At 49.1% G+C, this 18,672-nt stretch overlaps 4 protein-coding genes across 4 annotated transcripts in view; 1 reads left to right on the forward strand and 3 right to left on the reverse strand.

The window, feature by feature from the left end:
* Positions 1-676: 676 nt before the first annotated feature.
* On the reverse strand, positions 677-5,518 carry LOC142978797 (retinal guanylyl cyclase 1). The gene is made up of 11 exons (XM_076123373.1): positions 4,462-5,518; positions 4,259-4,379; positions 3,727-4,020; positions 3,436-3,585; positions 3,174-3,345; positions 2,955-3,095; positions 2,400-2,857; positions 1,634-1,811; positions 1,376-1,512; positions 1,184-1,292; positions 677-1,109 (listed from the first exon to the last, which is right to left on the reverse strand). The coding sequence occupies exons 1-11, from the start codon at positions 5,374-5,376 to the stop codon at positions 899-901; spliced, it is 2,886 nt and encodes a 961-aa protein (XP_075979488.1). The 5' UTR covers positions 5,377-5,518; the 3' UTR covers positions 677-898.
* A 36-nt stretch (positions 5,519-5,554) lies between these two features.
* LOC142986137 (uncharacterized) lies at positions 5,555-7,692 on the reverse strand. The gene is made up of 3 exons (XM_076134422.1): positions 7,313-7,692; positions 6,214-6,569; positions 5,555-6,144 (listed from the first exon to the last, which is right to left on the reverse strand). The coding sequence occupies exons 2-3, from the start codon at positions 6,458-6,460 to the stop codon at positions 5,555-5,557; spliced, it is 837 nt and encodes a 278-aa protein (XP_075990537.1). The 5' UTR covers positions 6,461-6,569; positions 7,313-7,692.
* A 1,514-nt stretch (positions 7,693-9,206) lies between these two features.
* On the reverse strand, positions 9,207-13,138 carry LOC142978834 (thialysine N-epsilon-acetyltransferase-like). Its single transcript, XM_076123427.1, has 4 exons — positions 12,809-13,138; positions 11,933-11,984; positions 9,531-9,736; positions 9,207-9,458 (listed from the first exon to the last, which is right to left on the reverse strand). Exons 1-4 carry the CDS (start codon positions 12,926-12,928, stop codon positions 9,285-9,287), a joined length of 552 nt encoding a protein of 183 aa, XP_075979542.1. The 5' UTR covers positions 12,929-13,138; the 3' UTR covers positions 9,207-9,284.
* Positions 13,139-16,476: 3,338 nt separating this feature from the next.
* The window catches only part of LOC142978805 (uncharacterized), a 35,139-nt gene continuing 32,943 nt past the window's right edge, over positions 16,477-18,672 (forward strand). The window contains exon 1 of the mRNA XM_076123401.1: positions 16,477-16,741. Within this exon, the coding sequence (XP_075979516.1) occupies positions 16,711-16,741 (31 nt within the window). The 5' untranslated portion in view covers positions 16,477-16,710. The remainder of the gene's footprint in view (positions 16,742-18,672) is intronic.

Below are 18,672 nucleotides of genomic sequence, written 5' to 3' on the forward strand. Positions count from 1 at the left end.
CACGACTTTGTTTTTTTTTTTTTCTTTTTTTTTTTTTTTTTTTTTCCTTTTCCATTCTGAATTGCTTTTTAATCGAAAAAATAAAGATTTTAGAGAGAAAAACAATTTTAATGAAAAAAAAAAAGAAAAAAATATATTATAAAAGAATAAAATCACAAAATGGCAAATTCAAAACCCTCCTTTGATTTCCTGTACGATCATTATTTCCGGAGTTATTGAATATCAAAGTCAAAAGGAACTTTTTTGCTTTGATTGACGATAACTCCGCGGCAAATCGTCGTACAGGCTTTTTGAATACGGCAAATTAAAGAATATAATTTTTTTTTTCTAAAAGAGCTTTTGAACAAAAGAATCAAAAAACAATTTTTGATGCCCGTGGACCTTTTTTTTTGACGGGAAAAAATTTTGAAAATAAATTTTTGGTAGTTTTCGTAGGATTTCTCCAGACCTGGCCATGACAAAAAAAAAACTTTTTTCATGGTCATATCTAAAAACAAGACACTTGGAGCTACAATTTGCTTTTTTTATTTTTTCTGTACGACCATTTTCCTCGGAGTTACAGCTTGTTGAAAATCACCCAAAAATTTGGATTTTTTTTATATCTCTAAATTTTTCTGACTAGTGTATGTCTGGATTCAAGTATCCTAAGATGTGTTTTACAAAAAAAACAAACACACTGAAGACATAATATTTTTAATTTAGGTACTCGAAAATTTAAAAAAATACAGCAATCACCCGTGATGAATTATAATTCGAATCCTAGGTGCTCTCATAAAAAAAAGGTATATTCACACATGTATCGTCGCCGAGCGCACCCGCTCACGTGTCATAGACGAGCGATCGGGGAGGAGGCCGCGCGAGTCACATTGGTCTACGAAAATTATTGTCGGTGTGACGTCTAGGGCGGCGCGTCGCGCTCCGGCCGCGTGCGGTAGCGCGCCAGCACGCGCGGCGCCGGCGCCGAACTCGCCAGCAGCGCCAGCGGCTCCGGTGGCGACGGCGGCGCCGACACGCTGGGCCCCGCGCCGCCCGCCGCCGCCGCCGCCAGCGCGTCCCCTCGCTCCAGGGACCACTGGCGGCGCAGTGCCCGGCGCCCGTTCCCCAGACACCTGAGGACAGAGCGGACGTCGACGATCACTCATCGGTCAGGGGCTGAGTTCGCGAGCAGGAGGGAGTCGTGCACCTGTAGCGCGAGTAGTGCGCGCTGTGGTCGACGCTGGCGGCGGCGTGCACGGCGCGAGGAGCGCGCGGGGGGCTGCTGTCCGCCGAAACCGCACCCGATCGCTGCCACGCTGTACCGAACGAGGTGTTCGTTAGCTCGATTCAGAATTTCACGAATGTTATAATCGTATTACATCTAGCGAAAGATCCGCACCTTGATCGTCCGAGGTTTCAGGCGGGTCGGAAATCTGTCGCTCCACACCGGGCGACCGCCTCGCGGGCGTAGAGGTAGGGGCCGATGACGATTCGCTTTCGTTTTCACCGTCAGTTTCGAATAAAACTTCTTCAGATCTGAAGGTGAAAAAAAAAAATGGCAGTAAAATAGGGCGTAAACGAGAAATGATAAAAAGAAACATTCGTGGTGATAAAAAAAATCGTAGCAATAAAAAGGAGAAAAGGTGGGGGTTCTCACTCGAGAGGTGGCGGAGTCGGTAACGGCTTGTCGAATCCATCCTTGCCGAGTAGCCAATACGTGTGCATAGCACCCTTGCCCTTGATCTGCGTGAGGCCGCGAGAACGCAGGCGGTAGCCACCGGCGGCGCTGAGGCGCTCGGCCGTCGTCGCCGACACCTGCACGCGCCACGCCGCACCTGAAGTATGTCACCACCGGTATGTATATGTTACTGTAAAAGCCCGAACTGTGGTAAATCCTAAGATGTTCCGGTAAAACCTAAGATTTACCAACTCTCAATGGTAAAAGTCATATCATAACGTGTTATAAAGAAGGAATTTTGAGCAAACCGACATATTCCGACCGTATTTTTTTTTATACCACCCCGAAGGAGGAATCCCGCTTCGCGGGGCATCTCGACATCATCAAGTGAATACATAATGCACATACACACACCGGTCACGAACAGCGCAACGACGGAGGTAGCGTTGCCTACTTTTTTTTACAAGAAATAAAGTATATTCAGGTCTATAGTCGTCTATAGAGAATATTGAAGAGTGTTCAGAAAGTTGAACAATATTTTACTTATATTTTGTTTAAAAAAAACATAACTCTTTAAAACGACTGTAAATTAAGTCTTTTGTAAAAAGGTCTTACACCGCACAACCATTATAAGTGAAATTACAATAAATTAATGACGAGCTCATCTTTTATTGAATTAAATGGATGCTCTGTTTGAAGTCTTATACCAGTGAGCGTTCACAAAGACAGTATAGTCGGGTCTCACCGGTGGACTCCATGCGCGAGGCGGTGTTGACGGTGTCGCCGAAGAGGCAGTAGCGCGGCATGGTGAGGCCCACGACGGCGGCGCAGCAGGGCCCCGTGTGCAGGCCGATGCGCAGGTGCAGCGGCGTGTCGGGCAGGTGGCGCACGCGGAAGCGGCCGGCCAGGTGCAGCAGGTGCAGCGCCATGGTGGCCACGCTCTCGGCGTGGTCGCGCGTGCGCGTGGGCAGCCCGCCCACCACCATGTAGGCGTCGCCGATCGTCTCCACCTTGTACACGCGGTACTGCTCGATGGCGGCGTCGAAGGTGGTGTACAGGTCGTTGAGCAGGTCCACCACCTGCACGGGCGTGGAGCGCGCCGCCAGCGCCGTGAAGCCCACGATGTCACTGAAGTAGATGGACACTTCCTCGAACTCCTCGGGCTCCACGCGCGACCCCAGCAGCAGCCGCTCCGCGACGGACCTGCCGGAACACGTTCGCGTCGCTCACATACAGGCGTCATTATAGGCGTCGCAGTCGTAAGTGGCCGCGTCAAATGTGTAATTCATACGACACGTACCTCGGCAGCATTCTGTTGAGTAGTTGTTCTGTTTTCTTTTTCTCCATGTCGAGTTGCTCAGTTCGCTCGCGGATTAGCTCCTCTAAGTTGTTACTGTATTTTTCCAGCATTTCAAACATGGAGTCGACTATGTTAATTTTTCTGTAATTAGAATAAATGTCTTATCTATTTATGTTCGTAAAAACTTTCCATTCGGATATATAAGAGTGATTCATTCACCTGCCCCTGTGTAAATGTCGGAAGATGTCGTGCAAGCGGTGGAAGTCGGGGCGCAGGTCGGGCGCCTCGCTCCAGCACTGGCGCATGACGCTGACGGCTTCGGGCGGCGCTGCGCCCATCGACACAGACGGCCGAATCAGCGGCGGCGGCCGGGATACCTTCTCCACGATCTCTGCAACATGAGGAAGAAATAAAACATGTAGGCGCTAGTCGCTAATCCTCCCGCTCACGGCCGCCTCGATGCACGTGCGCACGTACTGACCGTCCGGTGTGAGCGACAGCATGCAGTAGGGCTCGCCGCGCACGATCACCTCCTGCATGATGATCGCAAAAGAGAACACGTCGCCGGGCTGCGTGCCGCGCGCCTCGCCGCGACCCTCGCGCAGTAGCTCCGGTGCTGTCCACAGCAAGTCTGTGGACACAGTTCACTTGTTCTCGAATTCAACACATAAATGTAGACATGTTCAAGAAATAGGCAGTTATAAAAAATATAAAATAAATTGTATTATCTAAAGATAGCAACATAAAGTGAGTAGCATGTAGCATGTAGTACCTCTAGCGGTCCGGTGCGGTAGCGGCATGGCTTGGGCGCGGTAGAGCGCAGGCAGGCCGTAGTCGGTGAGGCGCAGCACCCAGCGCGAGTCCACGACGCAGTTGCGCGACGACAGGCGGCCGTGCACGCGCAGCGGCGACGAGTGCAGGTAGCGCATGCCCTTCACCAGGTCCGTGAGCAGCGACAGCCGGAACGTCCAGTCCAGCTTGATGTCGTCCGCCATCAGCACGTCCTCCAGCGAGCCGCGCAGGCAGTGGTCGAACACCAGCGCCGCGCGCGCCTCGCACAGGCATCCTGCCGCACAATATACCTTCATATTATGTGTCGCAGCTAGTTGATGCGTGTACTCACTGATGCACTAGCATTTGTTAATATACCCACTGAGAACCTTACTTTTCGTTAAATAAATTACTTCGTCTCGTAATATTTTCGTCTTGGAGAAACGCAAACTTACTTAAACCTTTCTTAGCCCTGGACCGTCCCAGCAGTGGAGTAGTAATAAGTCAATAATATTTGAGTACCCGCTACCTACCTATAAATGGATTTAAATTTTCATGGCGCAGGTTCTGCATGACCAGAAGTACGTCGGTCGCCTTTCGCTTCAACTCGAGCGCCGCCGTGCCCGGCAAGTACTTCACGTGTACCACGTCGCCCTGCGACATACCCCATAGCGTTAGTAGTTCGACAGACACCATTAGCGGTAGCGCGTCATCGACTAAGAGTCGCGATACGTACCTTGTACCGGATGCGGCGGTCTACGGTGACGCGGTTAACGCTGCACGTGGAAGAGGGAGCGGAAGGTGCGCGGGGCGCCGCGCGTGGCGGTTGCTTCAGCAGGTCGGGGCGCTCGAGTTCGGGCCCGCCGAATTCGTGCAGCTGCTGCAGCCAACACGACAGCATCGTCTCCATGCCCTCGCCCACGCGGCGCCGCTCGTCCACCGGGAACGTGAAGTCGGCCGGCGCCAGCACGGCGTCCTCGCGGCGGCGGCGGCGGCGGCGGCGCCGAGCCAGCCAGCGGCCCACCAGCGCCGCGCCGCTCGCCAGCGCCAGGGCGCCGCACGCCGCCCCGGCGGACAACGCGGCGGCGCCGCCCGTCTCCTCGGGCTCGGCGGCGCCAGCGCTCCAGCCGTCCAGCGCGGCGGTGACGTTGGCCCACTCTACGATATGCGCCCATTCCTCCGCCGAGTCCAGCGACCGGCTGGACGAGGTAGCGAGGACCGCGGCGCGCCGCCACTTCTCAGCCGAGTCGGTTCGCTCGTATAGATGAAACCGTATCCTACTAAACTCCAATCGATGTCTCTCCGCCTTCGAATCGCTTTCGATCGCTTCAATGATTTTATCGTAAACCTCGTCTTCGTTCAAATACGATCGCGTACTGAGATTTTCCTCGGTGAGAAGCAATATACATTGAAAAAAATATTTTTCGGTTGGAGAAAAAAATGCGTCTGTGTAATCTTCTCGAACGCTCGAGTGGAGAACGTGTGACGTATCGGGGCTCCGTTCGCTCGCGTCACCGCGACCGGTGCGGGAGAGCGGTCGCCGTGCGGACGGGCCGACCCCGGGCGGAGGTTCCGCTACGGGAACGGGTGCGTCGTCGTTCGACCGTAATCGGACGGAGTCTATTTCTGCGGTGTCATTTTTTACACGCATCGTCCGTTCGGCCGCGGACGTCGAAATCGATAGGGTATCTTTAGGACGAAAATAGAAGGACAGATCGTTACCCTTCTCGGGAGGCGGAATTTCTTCGGTCGTCGCGTCTCCGCGTGCGTCGCTTCCAGAGCGAGACTCGCTCCCGAGCGAACCGACGTCGTCCGATCGGAGAGAGTCGTCAGTATCGTCGGTCGCCGCGGGGCCGGGGGCCGGGCTCGCCGCGTCCGGCTCCTCGACGTGCAGCAGCAGCAGCGGTGGCCCGGCCCGAACCTCGCCGAGCGGCGCGTCCGCCGCTCCCGCGCTCCCCCCGCGGCGAGAGGCGCACAGGATCACGACTGCAACCGAGAGGAAACTCTTCGGTATCTCCCCGAGATCGAACGACAGAGGGTCGAGTCGACGGGCACGCACCGTGTGGGAGGCGCGCCAGCTCGGCGGGTGCCGGCGCGGCGCGGCGCACGAGCAGCCCTGCGGCCGCCAGCGCCCGCGCTACGTCGCGCAACGCCGCGCCGCACTCAGAGCGCGGCGCGGCGGGCGGCAGCAGCGCACGGCGCCAGCCCAGGCGCAGCGCCAGCGCCGCCGCCGCAGCGCCGCGCGCCTCGGCCGCCGCGCAGGCGCCGGGCGCGGGCCGCCGCAGAGCGCGCGCGCCCGCCAGCAGCGCGCCACACGCGCCGGCGCCGGGCCAGCCCACGCTCAGCACGGCAGCGCCCGAGCTCAGCGCCGCGAGAGCCGCCCTCGTCACCGTCGTCCTCCATTCGGCTCCGCAGGTCTCTGAACGAGAGAGACACTTTAGCGAAAGACGCGGCGGGTGACTGCGCTCTCCCCGTCGCCTCGCCTCACCTTCGTAGGGCAGGAGTCGCAGGCGTCGGGCGGCGAGCTGCGGGCGATCGAGCGCGCGGCGCCGGATCTCCGTCTCGTCGAATATGCGGCGCAGCGGCGCGGAGCACGCGGCGCGCAGCACGAGCAGGGCGGGGGGATCGGACTCGGCGGCGGTGGCGGCGGGGGCTGCGGGGGCGACGACCGGCAGCAGCAGCAGCAGCGGCAGCAGCAGCGACAGCGGCAGCGGCGGCGGCGGCGGCGGCCGCATGGCGCGTCACGTCCCTCGCGCGCCGCGGCCGCCGCCGCGCTCGCGCTTGGCCGCGCCGATTACGCGCTCGCTCGGCTGCACCGGATCAAACGATACCCCAGCGGCGCACCTGTGGCCCGGACCCGCCGACCGGCAACAGATCGATATCGTCGCTTTATTTATATAATTCACCGATACGGCCTTGGATTAGTACGACTCAGAAATAGTAGGTGAGTGATAAGTTGAAGATGACGATTTAGAAGAGAGATCTCCATGATTCTGCCGACTATCGTCTACGTCTCGATTGTGTGAGAGAGTAAGCCCCTACCTACAACAAACGGACTACGGATGGCACTTAGTTCGAGAGCTTGTTCGTTTTGGCCACGAATCGGGAACTCGTTTACGAGAACATAACTCATAACATAAAATAAATTTCATCTTCGTGATTAGAAAAGAAAGGATTCCGGCTTTGACATTATTAATATGTAAACAACAGGAACTTTGGCATAAAAAACATGCTGGAGGATCAACAACAGTAATCGCGCAGAGACCGAACTAATTAATACAGGACTACAGGTGACGAGTGAGCGAGGACCACACGCGACATCACAGAGATCTACCACAGATCTGCCCAGGTCATTACAGCACCGGATCAAGAGCATCGCGCGCCTACTTTCATAATAGTGACATGTACATACATGGTTAAGTAAGTATTAGGTATATGAGTGTAATAATTTGTATTGAAGTAATTGAGTAACAAATTAAATAGATAGTTCTCATTTTGGAAGCTGTGATCTCGGTGACGGGGAACGGTCACGAGATGTGTCGAGATCGAGATGCACCAACAACGTGACAGGTTCCACAACAACTTACAGAGTGGAGTCTCCAAGGAGAGGCAGAAGCGCGGAGCACGGCGCCGACACGAGCGGCACACTCGCACGCCGACTTCGTAGCACACGTCATTATACAACCGAGCCGAGCGGAGAATACGAACCGATGAAAGAGTAATGAACACACGGAGACAACAACAGTGAAGGAGGTGTCGTGAAAGTAAGGCGGAGGCGAAGGACGGAGCGGTGACCGAAGATCGTGTAAACCTGGTAGTGGCGGGTGTTGCGGGTGTAGCGGCGCGCGGCGGGCGGCAGTCGCCGGAGCGCGGTCTCACCTCGGCGCGCAGCACGCGACCAGGCGGCGCGCTCGGCGCGGGCTCCGGCGCGGCGCTCCCAGCGGTCTGCGGCTCCGCGCCCGGCGCCGGCCGCCCCGGGCCCGCGCCTGCGCCCTGCGCCGCCCCGCCGCCCGACACCGCCCGACACCGCCGCGCTCTCGCCGCTCGCCCATCACTCGCCTAACGATCGTCGCGGCCGCCGCACCTCCGCGCGGTTCACTACGACAACGAGTTACGACTTAGCCCGCGACCGATCACACAATAAAGTGACACACACAAATCGACCTCCGTTCTTACCATGCGGTTGGCACTTTGCACTATTGTAATATTTTTCTTAAATCTGGTAGGTATATTATTTTGCAGGTCAGATGGCGAGGTTAGAAAAGTTTTCTTCGCTCGTAAAGATAAGAGATGGGAGGAATAGTAGTTTGCTGTTCTGCAACGTCACTTCTAAGATGACTAATACCTACTTACTTCCTCGTAGATAGGTACATAATTAAACCGAAGAACGTAAAAAATATCCAATATAAATGTCACATGTACATGCATAGTGGAGCTCTACCTCGGGCGCTGCTCACGCCACACGCACACCAGGACAACAGACCATCCATTTTCATTGGCGTGAGACGTTAAATCGAAAATTTCAAAAAGATACGCGGGACACTCAGTTAGTTTTAAATAATTTGATGTCAAGTCTACTATGTCATATATTTTTGTTCCATCTATTAAAACGTCTTTTAACCACTATTTATGAAAAGTTTGCGCTAGTAAACAAAATACAATAAACTTCTACCTGGTCTATTTCACGTAGAACTCTTCTACACCGGCTGTTTGACTGCCAGCGAATCATTCAGCGACGACATTACTTCGAGGAGATTTTTTTTATTTGGGCAGTACCTAAGTACCTACAGACAATCACCGGGCGCCCTACGAACGCTATCAGAAGAATGAGCACAGTTTTTATACTGATAACTAACTAGCGGTAAGTAGGTACCAATCATAGTAAAAGCTTATCTGTCTGAGCAGGAATTACTGAGAGTTGCCCAGCGCTTGTTTTGTTTATTAATTATCCAACTTGGATTAATTGTAACACGTTGTAGCGTACCTACCTAATCATCGGAACAAGCAGGAACCGTATCCAATAAGATCTAGGACAAAGGCTCTAATATAAGTATTATTAAGTATACCTATAACCATCAGGATTATTCATAACTAGCTGACATGCGCAACCTCGCTTGCGTCATTGAAAGAATGGGTCATAATTTTCCCCGTTTTTGTAACATTTTTCGTTGCTACTCCGCTCCTAATAGCCGTAGCGTGATGTTATAGAGCCTAAAGTCTTCCTCGATAAATGGTCTATTCAGCACAAAACTATTTTTCAATTCGGACCAGAAGTTCCTGAGATTAGCGCGTTCAAACAAACAAACTCTTCAGCTTTATAATATTAGTAAAGATATTTAGTAAATAGGTAAGTACTGCGATTGTGTTACCTCTGTAACAAAGTGTATTGATAGACTAACTAGTCATCTGAACAACGCAAGCAAAGGTCTAAAAATGAGACATTTCAATGGGTTAGGAGTCAACTAAAACAGTCAATATCGTGTGTAGACATTCAAAAAATAATTTATTTTGACAGTATAAATAATAATGACGCGAGTGAGGAGAGGGGGGGGGGGGGGGCTAGTCGCGTGCGGCGGCCAGCTCGTCGATGCTGTCGGGATAGAGGCGCAGCGCGGCGCGGCCCTCGTGCAGGCGCAGGTCCCGCGCGCCGAGCCGCGCGTAGAAGGCCAGCGCCGGCGCGTTGGTCTCCAGCACGTGCCAGTCCACGCGCCGCACGCCCTCGCGCACCGCCATCTGCAGAGCAACACGCGCCCGTCAGTGCCGCCCGCACTCCCCGCGCTCAGCCAGCGCTCAGGCCGCACTCACCCGGCACAGGTGTCGCAGCAGCGCGAGCCCGACCCCGCGGCGGCGCGCGGCGGGCCGCACGAACAGGTCCTCCACGTAGTAGGCGCGCCCGGTGGCGCTGGAGTAGGCGCGGTTGCAGAGCGCGTGCCCCACCACGGCGCCGCCGCACTCCGCCACCAGCGCGAAGAACCACGGCGACGACGACTGCAGCCCGTCGCGCAACAACTCTACGACATGACCAGTGACCACACATACTTATTATAATATAAAGGCACCGCCATCGTCGGTCACAATCGAAGTTTTGTGTGTGTTAGAAATATGTAATTACTAGCTGACTCGCGCAACTTCGCCTGCGTCACATAAGAGAGAATTGGTCAAAATTTTCCCCGTTTTTGTTACATTTTTTACTGGTACTCAGCTCCTATTGGTTGTAGCGTGATGATATACATATAGCCTATAGCCTTCCTCGATAAATGGGCTATCTAACACTGAAAGAAATTTTCAAAACGACCCGTAGTTCCTGAGATTAGCGCGTTCAAACAAACAAAGAAACTCTGAAGAGTTTCTTTATAATATTAGTAAAGATTAGTATAGATTGGTAGTAGTGAAGGAAAGTAGCGCGATGAAACTATACATGTGAGAGAGAATTAGGGTTTCTCATTTCTCGACTAATTTTCGTTCCCGGATACCGAGACTTCTCGAGCCCCTATTCCCGGGAATTCCCGGGAAGTCGAGAATTCGAAAAAACCGATTAAAAACAGATTGAAAAGATTATAAAATTGATTAAATCACATTTTCGCAAACAACAATTTGTGAATGTAAATGAGTCTTAGTCAAACAGCTCAAAAATTATAATTTTTATTGTCTATCTACATATGAAATTATTTGTATCGGCTGACTGATTGAATGACTGATAATAAGCATCGCATAGCCTAAACCATAAAAGTTAGAAACATGAAATTTGGACAAGGTGTACATTTCATGACGTACACAAGTTAAAGATAAAACAATCACACTCACACAGAGTTAAAAATTTTTTAGGAGTTTGGAAACTAGAATAAAATATAAGAACGAAATTTAAATTGGCAAACTATCAAACATTCACTTTTAAAATTTACAATTTAAATATAATTACTTTAATACGATACCGGGTAAATTTAAAGAACCGAATTGTCAAAAGTCGTAGTACATTTTTTTTTGTTTTTGAGGTAGGTATACCTGGGGTTTTTTTGGTTAGTATATTATTCAGATCTACTGGATATAACAGTCAAATTGTTTTATTAACATACTAATTATCTTCGTTGTTGACGAAAAAATAATTTTAGTAATAATAAAACCGAGCTCGAAACTACTAATTTCATGGCCCTGTTTTATATTTCTCGACTTTCCGGGTACTCGAGAATTTTTTTCCCGTCTCGACATAGACCAAATGTCCCGGGAATTCCCGGATCGAGACTTCTCGATGAGAAACCCTAGAGAGAATTAACAAATGGGTTTTATAATATAATATCAACTTTGAAGTGGGTACACTAGGCATTGTATTATCATATTGATGTGATGTCGTGTGTCATGCGGTAGTCGTTACTTTTGTATCGCACTAATAATACAACCATACCATATTTTTTAGTTATTTGTAGAGGAGCTCGTGGCTTAGTGAGGAGCTCGTGGCTTAGTTGACAACAGCCGCACGGATCGATCTCTGCGGTTAAGCTACGCTTGCCGAGGTTGTTCCGTGGATGGGTGACCATCTAACACATATCGAGTTCCTCCGTGTTTCGGAAGGCACGTTAAATTGTGGGTCCCGGCTGTCATTTTCGAAGATCTTTGACAGTCGTTAACAGTAGTCAGAAGCTTGAAAGTCTGACAACCAGTCTTACCGAAGGGTATCGTGTTAATACCCAAGTAACTGGGTTGTGGAGGTCAGATAGGCAGTCGCTCCATGTAAAACACTGGTATCCAGCTGCATCCGGTGAGACTGGAAGCCGACTCCGACATAGTTTGGAACAAAGGCTAAGCTAATATATATTTGTAACAAAATCTTTTTTTTTCCTCTTTTACTTTGCGACTTTTACCAACATAGTTACCAACAACGGACACAAAGTACAACCAGACCCGAAACAATTATTTGTGTCATTCGAATCGAACCCACGACCTTCCGACGCAATGGTAGCGGCGGCGTTGTGACCTAAACCACTGCGCCACGGAGGCAGCCAAAAAATGATCTCTTCTAGTTCATTATTTAAAACACAAAGAGAATTTAGTTTTTTTGTACCCATAATAGAGAGTGATAAACAAGTTATTCGTCGATTATAATAAAAATTGTATCTTGAGTTACAGCACTATAGTACCTACTATTAGTGCGATATACCAATTATACGCAGTATGTGTGAGTATAGTGGTGAGTGAGTGAGTGAGTGACTCACCGTCGACGGTGATCTTGGGGTTGTGCGGCTCGCCCTCGTACGCCGCCAGCTCCTGCCGACAACACCGCCTCCACGTCATATCGCTACATCGTGCAACATCGCCACCACCGCTGACACCTACACTTGCACAGTGTGTACAAGTTACAACACATAATACGTGTACATTGTACATATATGTACATCATACCAGTACTGGTGCTTGGTGTATCTCATTGTGCCTAGGCGCCTACCTCACATAAGTGTTGTTACTTCCGGTCGACAATTATTCCTCCCTTTGGCAGTTTTATCAATAATAGAGGAGTAAAGGCATTAAAAAAAGATGTAATTAGTGCTCATGATATGTTTTTTTTCCTAAATAGTGATGTACTTAAATAAAATGATTACACACTGAAACCACTATTCACACTCAATAGATCATAATGAAAATACGACATTGTAACGTCACTATTAGGTGTGTTTTTGTCATTTTATAGAGAATAGCTGATTTCAGCGGTAGTCAACTATCCTGAGCCGAGTTCTTTGACAATACACACTCTCATTCATCACAAATTCCGCCTGTTGGCATGTTCTTGTCTTACTCGGAATCGAACCGGGATACCTCGCATCTAGTTTGGTAGGTACGAGCGTACGAGAGCAGGTCAAAGAAAAGTTAAATATTGTACCTACCTTACATGTTATTTTAAAGTAAGTGAAATGTTACATCAAAACTATTGTTTTATTGTGTGTAGTGTCACTTGTCAGTGGAGTGTGTGTTTATGTTTGAATACGTTTAGAGCGTAATCAGGTGTGATGAATTTATGAATGACTATAAGTGGTGAGATCAACTGAGCGTGTGTGTGTGTGTGGGGGGGGGGGGGGGATGAGGTTATGTCTCACGTGTATCATGTCGAGGATGTGGTGTACGTCAGCGGGCGCGGCGGGGCGCACGCTCACCGCTCCGTCGGCGGCCGCGTCGCCCGCGCTCGCCGCCGCTGATTCCGCTCGTTCCGTAGACATGGCGTTCCTAGCAACGTAACGCAACCCTGCGCACTGACGCCACCATGCCACTCACCACTGACACTGACACTGACACTGACACTACTGACAGCTGCTGAGCTGCCCACTACAATGACGCCAATCTGACACGTTCACAATCCGCCACCAACTAACTCAATGTGTAGTGTAATACGTGCCCAAGTGATTCCTGCTCTCGCGCATAGATGGCGCTGTTAGAAATCACAACCACATTTAGACCTAGTTAATGTTACAACTGCAAGTACGCTGCTCTTAAATAAAATAAGCATTGTTCTTAGATTAAGTATCGTAAACATTTCATGTTCAACAAAGCCATTTTAACATACTAATCTTGTAGACTTAATTAAGTAGTTCTTAATAAAATATGATAGATGTCGCTAGGTGTCTCGCTACTAAAAATAAGTCGGACGTCAAATGATAGCTACCAAATTTTAATGTTAGCTATAATATCTGATGCACATAATCCAATGTTTGTTGTTTGTTTGTCGTATGGTTAGTGGTCAACCTAGTGTCAAAGTTGTTTAAGCCGCCCGAGAGGCCTTTGACGTGGCTTAACGACTGTTATCTTGGTAGACAACAACCGGGACCGACTTTTAACGTGCCCTCCGAAGCACGGAGACGCCCAGTTCAAATACCACTATGCGGTCACCCATCTATGGAATGAACGCGCCAATGGTTGCATAACCCACAGATCGTTTACCGACCGGTGAGCGCAACTGGCTATGGGCGCCTAATCAACAACATAATCCAATAAATACTAACTATATTACTTAACGTCAACCTAAGTAGTTAAGTAACTGCGCTAAATAATTACGGTAAAGTTTGCTTTCTCTTATATTGTCCTAGCAGCCGCCCGCGAAATCGTTCACGTTGACTTTAGTTTTTACATTTTCCCTTTTTTTTTCTATTCCTACTCCATGTTATATAGCCCATAGCTTACCTGAATAAATGAATTATTCAACAATTTTTTTTCAATTCGAACTTGATCCTGAGATTAGCGCGTCCAAACAAACAAACTCTTTAGCTTTATACTATAACTAGCTTCCGTCCACAACTTCGTCCGCGTGAAAAGATTTCCCGCAGTGAAAGTGTATAAGTTATTTTTCAGTCGAAAACCTTAAAAAAATTACACAAATTTTCACCCCCTATATCCCCTTAGGAGTAGAATTTATCAAAATTATTTCTTACAAGCCGCCTGCGTCATAGTACCTAACTTTATGCATGCGAAGTCTCAGCCTGATCAGCTTTTTTTTTTTTTTTTTTTTTATTAGATTCACTAAACTGAACAAAACACATAATGGCACATAATATATAAAATTACAAGATACATTCAATCGCGTTTGTTCTTCTTGAAGTGAATACAACATGCTAGCTACGTGGAGCTTATAAATAAACTTTTTAAGTGTACATCACAACACTAAACTATAAAAATAGTTATATACAAAACTATGGAAACTATATAAAACTATGACAAAATAATTGAACATTTTTGGATAAATAAATCTTCAATGCATGAACAGTTGCATTAAATATGTCAATATTATTAGTAAAATTGTCAAACTTTCATACAAACTTTCATCCTCTATTTTATCCCCTTGGGGGTGCAATTAATCAATATCTTAGCGGATGCCTAGGTTATAACATCTAGCTACATGTCAAATTTCAGCCCGATCCGTCCAGTGGTTTGAGCTGTGCGTGATAGATCACTATGTCAGTCAGTCAGTCACCTTTGAGTTTTATAAGTATACATACATATACATATAGAAGTATCTCATTCAAAAGCATAGGAGGTAGTTTTTCCATAGTCAGACTTTAAACGCGTCATTAAAACTATTGGAAATAAATTTAGAATCTGTTATAATAGTGAAATAGATGATACCTGGGTACACTATGCATGAGTATTTCACGCAAGTGATTGTTACTGGCTCACCGTGACTTTCATGTGACGATGTGACTGCTAGTCACATGGTAGCCAACGTCAAAACTGTATAGGTACGTCCGTTGCTGGTTCCTATAGTTCGTCCGATTCTAATATTTAGTATTTCTTTTGCTTGCCCCGGTAGCCACAGTGCTGAGTGATCTGAAATTTTATGAATGATATTTTACTAAACGACAGATTGGGTGTGCTTCTAGTTAAAATACTTATCTGTTAATTATAATATCCTTCTGTCCAATATTCGGCTACGGCGACATCAGACAGTATTACATCAGTAGTAGTATCAGTTTCATTGTAACCAGCCTGTTGTGCAGGTCGGACTTTGAGAGTGTCCAGGTACCAGGTACAGCACAATACCTACTGCTGCTATTGAAATAACAAAGTGAATTCATTTCCATCAGGTAGGTACACTAGGTAGAGCCAGTGAGGAGAATGGGGAACAAACTGTAACCTATGAAGTAATAGAAGCAAGGAACTAGGGTAGAGTCAGCACTTATTGGCAGCACCAGAGCCCGCACCAGCAACGAGCCTCCATTATCGTGTGCACCAGTAGTGTGACACTAAGTGGCGGGCTCGTTGACACTGACGATCCTCTTTGCCAACATCCAGTGGGAGGGACTTGTACACACACCTAGTTTTGGAGGGTGACACGAGAGGTCCTTGTACAGCAGGGCCACACAAATAAATATTGATAGTGCACTGTGCAGTACAACAATTGCAACCTACAACTAGGTTTGCCAGATGGCCCAGATTTCCGGGATTGTCCCGGAATTTTGCGCATGGTCCCGTGTCCAGTAATTTTACTTTCCAGTCCCGGAATGAAGAATAAGCTTAACGATACTAAGTCTGCAAAAGTCAAACCAAGAACGTTTTTTTTTGCTCATTACTAAGCATAGTCTCGGACCGAGGACCAGAACTCAGATTTTTCTTGTGGCCCCAGAAATATCCAGGAAATTTCGTTCGTGGCCCCAGAGATGTCCAGGAAATGTTCACCCTGGATCTGGCAAGCCTACCTACAACCTATTAGGTAGATATAACTAAACACTGCTCTACATTATTTACGCAACATCTTACCGGACAGTCACATAAAATTAAGCATTGTGATATGGTAATGGTTACGTCACGAGTAAACACGTATATTTCTTTAGGCCTCACAATAAACTTAGCACGAGAGGTAGAGTTAGAGAGTTTCGTTTTATGTTACAAATGATGTGGTTTAATAAAGCATCTTTGTGTCTGCGTAGCGTCTCGTACTCACACAGAAATCTAGTTAGCACAGAGAAGCACAGCAGTGAATCACTGGATGTGAAGGATCTACTCTTACTTTGACTCGATAGGTACGTCTCTTTAATAGTAACCGACAACACCTGTCTATGTCCTCTCATCTATCGCTTTAAGACGAGGAAATGCTCTAGATCCATGGTTAGTAGGAACGTGAGCGAGCGTGTCTGCAGGCGAGAGTGGAGGAGGTCCAGCGCTCGGCGATGGCGGCGGGGTCAGGCGAGTCGCTCGCGTTTCGTCTTCAGTTGCGTAAGCAGCGGGGCGCGGGCGCGGGGAGGGCGGGGGAGGGCGGCGGAGGGGCGGCGCGGGTCGAGCGCGGCGCCGCGACTCGCGCGCTGTCCACCGCCGCGCGCACGCGCACTCTCGCGCGACGCGCTCTCTCCGCTCTTCTCTCGCGACACGCGCGACACTCGAGCGTCTCGAGCCGCCGCGGCACCCCAGCACCGACAGCGACACCAGCGCCGGCCCCCGGGGATGGTGAGCGCGCTGCAGCCTCGCCGCAGTCCCCGCACACCGAGCACACAGCACCGCGCGCCGCACCACCACCATGGCCGCCACCAAAAATGAGTACCAGTTTGGTGAGTGTCCTTCTCCTCGCTTCGTCTCCACGTCGACTCACTCGCTCCGGGCTCCGGGTGTAGAGCGTATCGTGACTTCACCACGAGGTACTGTACAACCCTTATGATTTGATATCGTCGTTTATCTGACTTGGTTAAGTTCACCCTCGATACGGTTGTATATACTACAATACTGTCTGAAACCTCACCTCAGCCTCGACTCGGAGGCGTTTCTGCAGAACAGTAAGTTATCTATTGATCTTTTGAATGCTACCGCGATGCCTATATTATACGATACGTTTTTATATTTTGACCGACTTATATTAAAAAATAAATATTTTAACATCAATTCCGATTTGCAGTACATAATCGTTTAAATATATATATACTTCATTATAATATAAAATAAATATCGAATTTCATAGACGTGTAGGTACATATTAATTTAAATAAGCGGTAGAGTAGAGTCATTGGTAAAAGTTTGACGGAGCGCAGTTCACGAATGTGTGGAACATATAATAAAGAAATGTGTGGATTACTATGAATTACATGGAGTCCTCATAAAGACGCTAGCCTCAATAAACAGACGCTCACTACGTGTTCCCTTCAATGAGGACGTCACGTGTTCCTGTGAAGACAGTGCAACAGTGACACGTAGCGTTACACGCAGAGTTAGTGGTCGCTGGTGCCGGCGGCGCAGCGGCCCGAGCGAAGGGGCTACTATCTATGCTAACTGTTTACGCAAGTAACGAGACTAAGATCATATTTTGAGTATTGGAATACCCAACTGTAATGACATTGATATTAACTAAGTACCTACGTACGTACATTATCTAAAGCGATTTCGCGATTGATTATTATCTAATGTTTGTACACAGAACGTATTACAATATTGTGCTCGTATTTACCAGCGAGCCGTCACTTTGTTTTGCTCGAACATAAGATGGTGTGTATCGGTGAAACGAGTCGGTTGTGTACCTGTACTGTGTGGTGGCGGATTGCTCACTAGTGCTAGATACGGAAGTGGTGGAACAATGTGATGCTCTTCAGCGTCGACTAGACTCAGTGGTTGAGTAGTATTGAGTACACTTCGTAGAGACCCCGCTGCTGTGCCGGTAACGTCCGATGTCTGACTTCAAAGGTCTCGAAGCTACTGCAGCACGTTAGTTTACGACTTCCAGGTTTTCGATCCGAAGTACAGTTAGGCGGTGCTTATACTAAGTCATCCTCAATATCAGTGGATTGATGTTGGTGGTGCGACGTGTGATACAAACAGTGTACTGCGGTGCTTCTCGTGGCTGATTGTCATGAAATCACAATTGTTTGTTTGATCTAGTGTAGTTTCATGACTAGGTAGTGTGAGGGCGCATGCGGCGGGTGCGCGCTCGCCGCTATGTGCCGTGTGGCGGCCGCGCAGGGCTGTTTTCAGAGAACGGCGGCGGCGGCGCTTGCGACCGTTCGACATCGACACTTCCTTATCGCTCAACATTCGCACACGATTTTTATACGACATGCACCAGTCGAAGGCTCGCGGCGTCGGTCGCGGAGAGGCGGCGTGGTGCAAGGCGGGGATGCTCGGCGAGACTCACGAGACACGCGGGAGTCGCACGTATTATCGGCGGCTGCGATTAGATAAAGCGGCTAGGCTGCGTGGTGCGCGCCGCAGTAGGCTCGTTCGCGCGATACTCCGCGCCCGCCTCTTCCTTGTTATTGTTAGCGAGTGTTGACCGCCGCCGCCGTGACCCGCTTTTGCCGCGCTCACCTGCCGCACGCTTTATTCCATCACCATACTCTCTTGAGTACGGTCACTCACACTACACTGTGTTCTTGCAAAGCGTCTGATAGCAAGCACAGAGAGAACGTCGTCTGTCGTATTCATGGATGAAAACCTACCTACTCGAGTTTGCTTGAGTATAAACAGTCGGTAGTGTTGCGACAATAATGGAATTATT

This window comes from Anticarsia gemmatalis, chromosome 2, assembly GCF_050436995.1.
Source record: "Anticarsia gemmatalis isolate Benzon Research Colony breed Stoneville strain chromosome 2, ilAntGemm2 primary, whole genome shotgun sequence".
NCBI lineage: Eukaryota > Metazoa > Arthropoda > Insecta > Lepidoptera > Erebidae > Anticarsia > Anticarsia gemmatalis.

Bases quoted from the DNA above. Each gene is read 5' to 3' on its own strand.
- LOC142978797 (XM_076123373.1), bottom strand. From the start codon at position 5,376: ATGCGTGTAAAAAATGACACCGCAGAAATAGACTCCGTCCGATTACGG. The intron at 3,346-3,435 runs GTCAGTACGTGC...CTCATGTTGCAG, and splicing joins GCTGTCGCTCACACCGGACG to AGATCGTGGAGAAGGTATCC. The intron at 1,293-1,375 runs GTGCGGATCTTT...CGTTCGGTACAG, and splicing joins TGAAACCTCGGACGATCAAG to CGTGGCAGCGATCGGGTGCG.
- LOC142986137 (XM_076134422.1), bottom strand. From the start codon at position 6,460: ATGCGGCCGCCGCCGCCGCCGCCGCTGCCGCTGTCGCTGCTGCTGCCG. The intron at 6,145-6,213 runs GTGAGGCGAGGC...TCTCTCGTTCAG, and splicing joins GCGACTCCTGCCCTACGAAG to AGACCTGCGGAGCCGAATGG.
- LOC142978834 (XM_076123427.1), bottom strand. From the start codon at position 12,928: ATGTCTACGGAACGAGCGGAATCAGCGGCGGCGAGCGCGGGCGACGCG. The intron at 9,737-11,932 runs GTGAGTCACTCA...GTCATGTCGTAG, and splicing joins CCCCAAGATCACCGTCGACG to AGTTGTTGCGCGACGGGCTG. The intron at 9,459-9,530 runs GTGAGTGCGGCC...GTTGCTCTGCAG, and splicing joins TGCTGCGACACCTGTGCCGG to ATGGCGGTGCGCGAGGGCGT.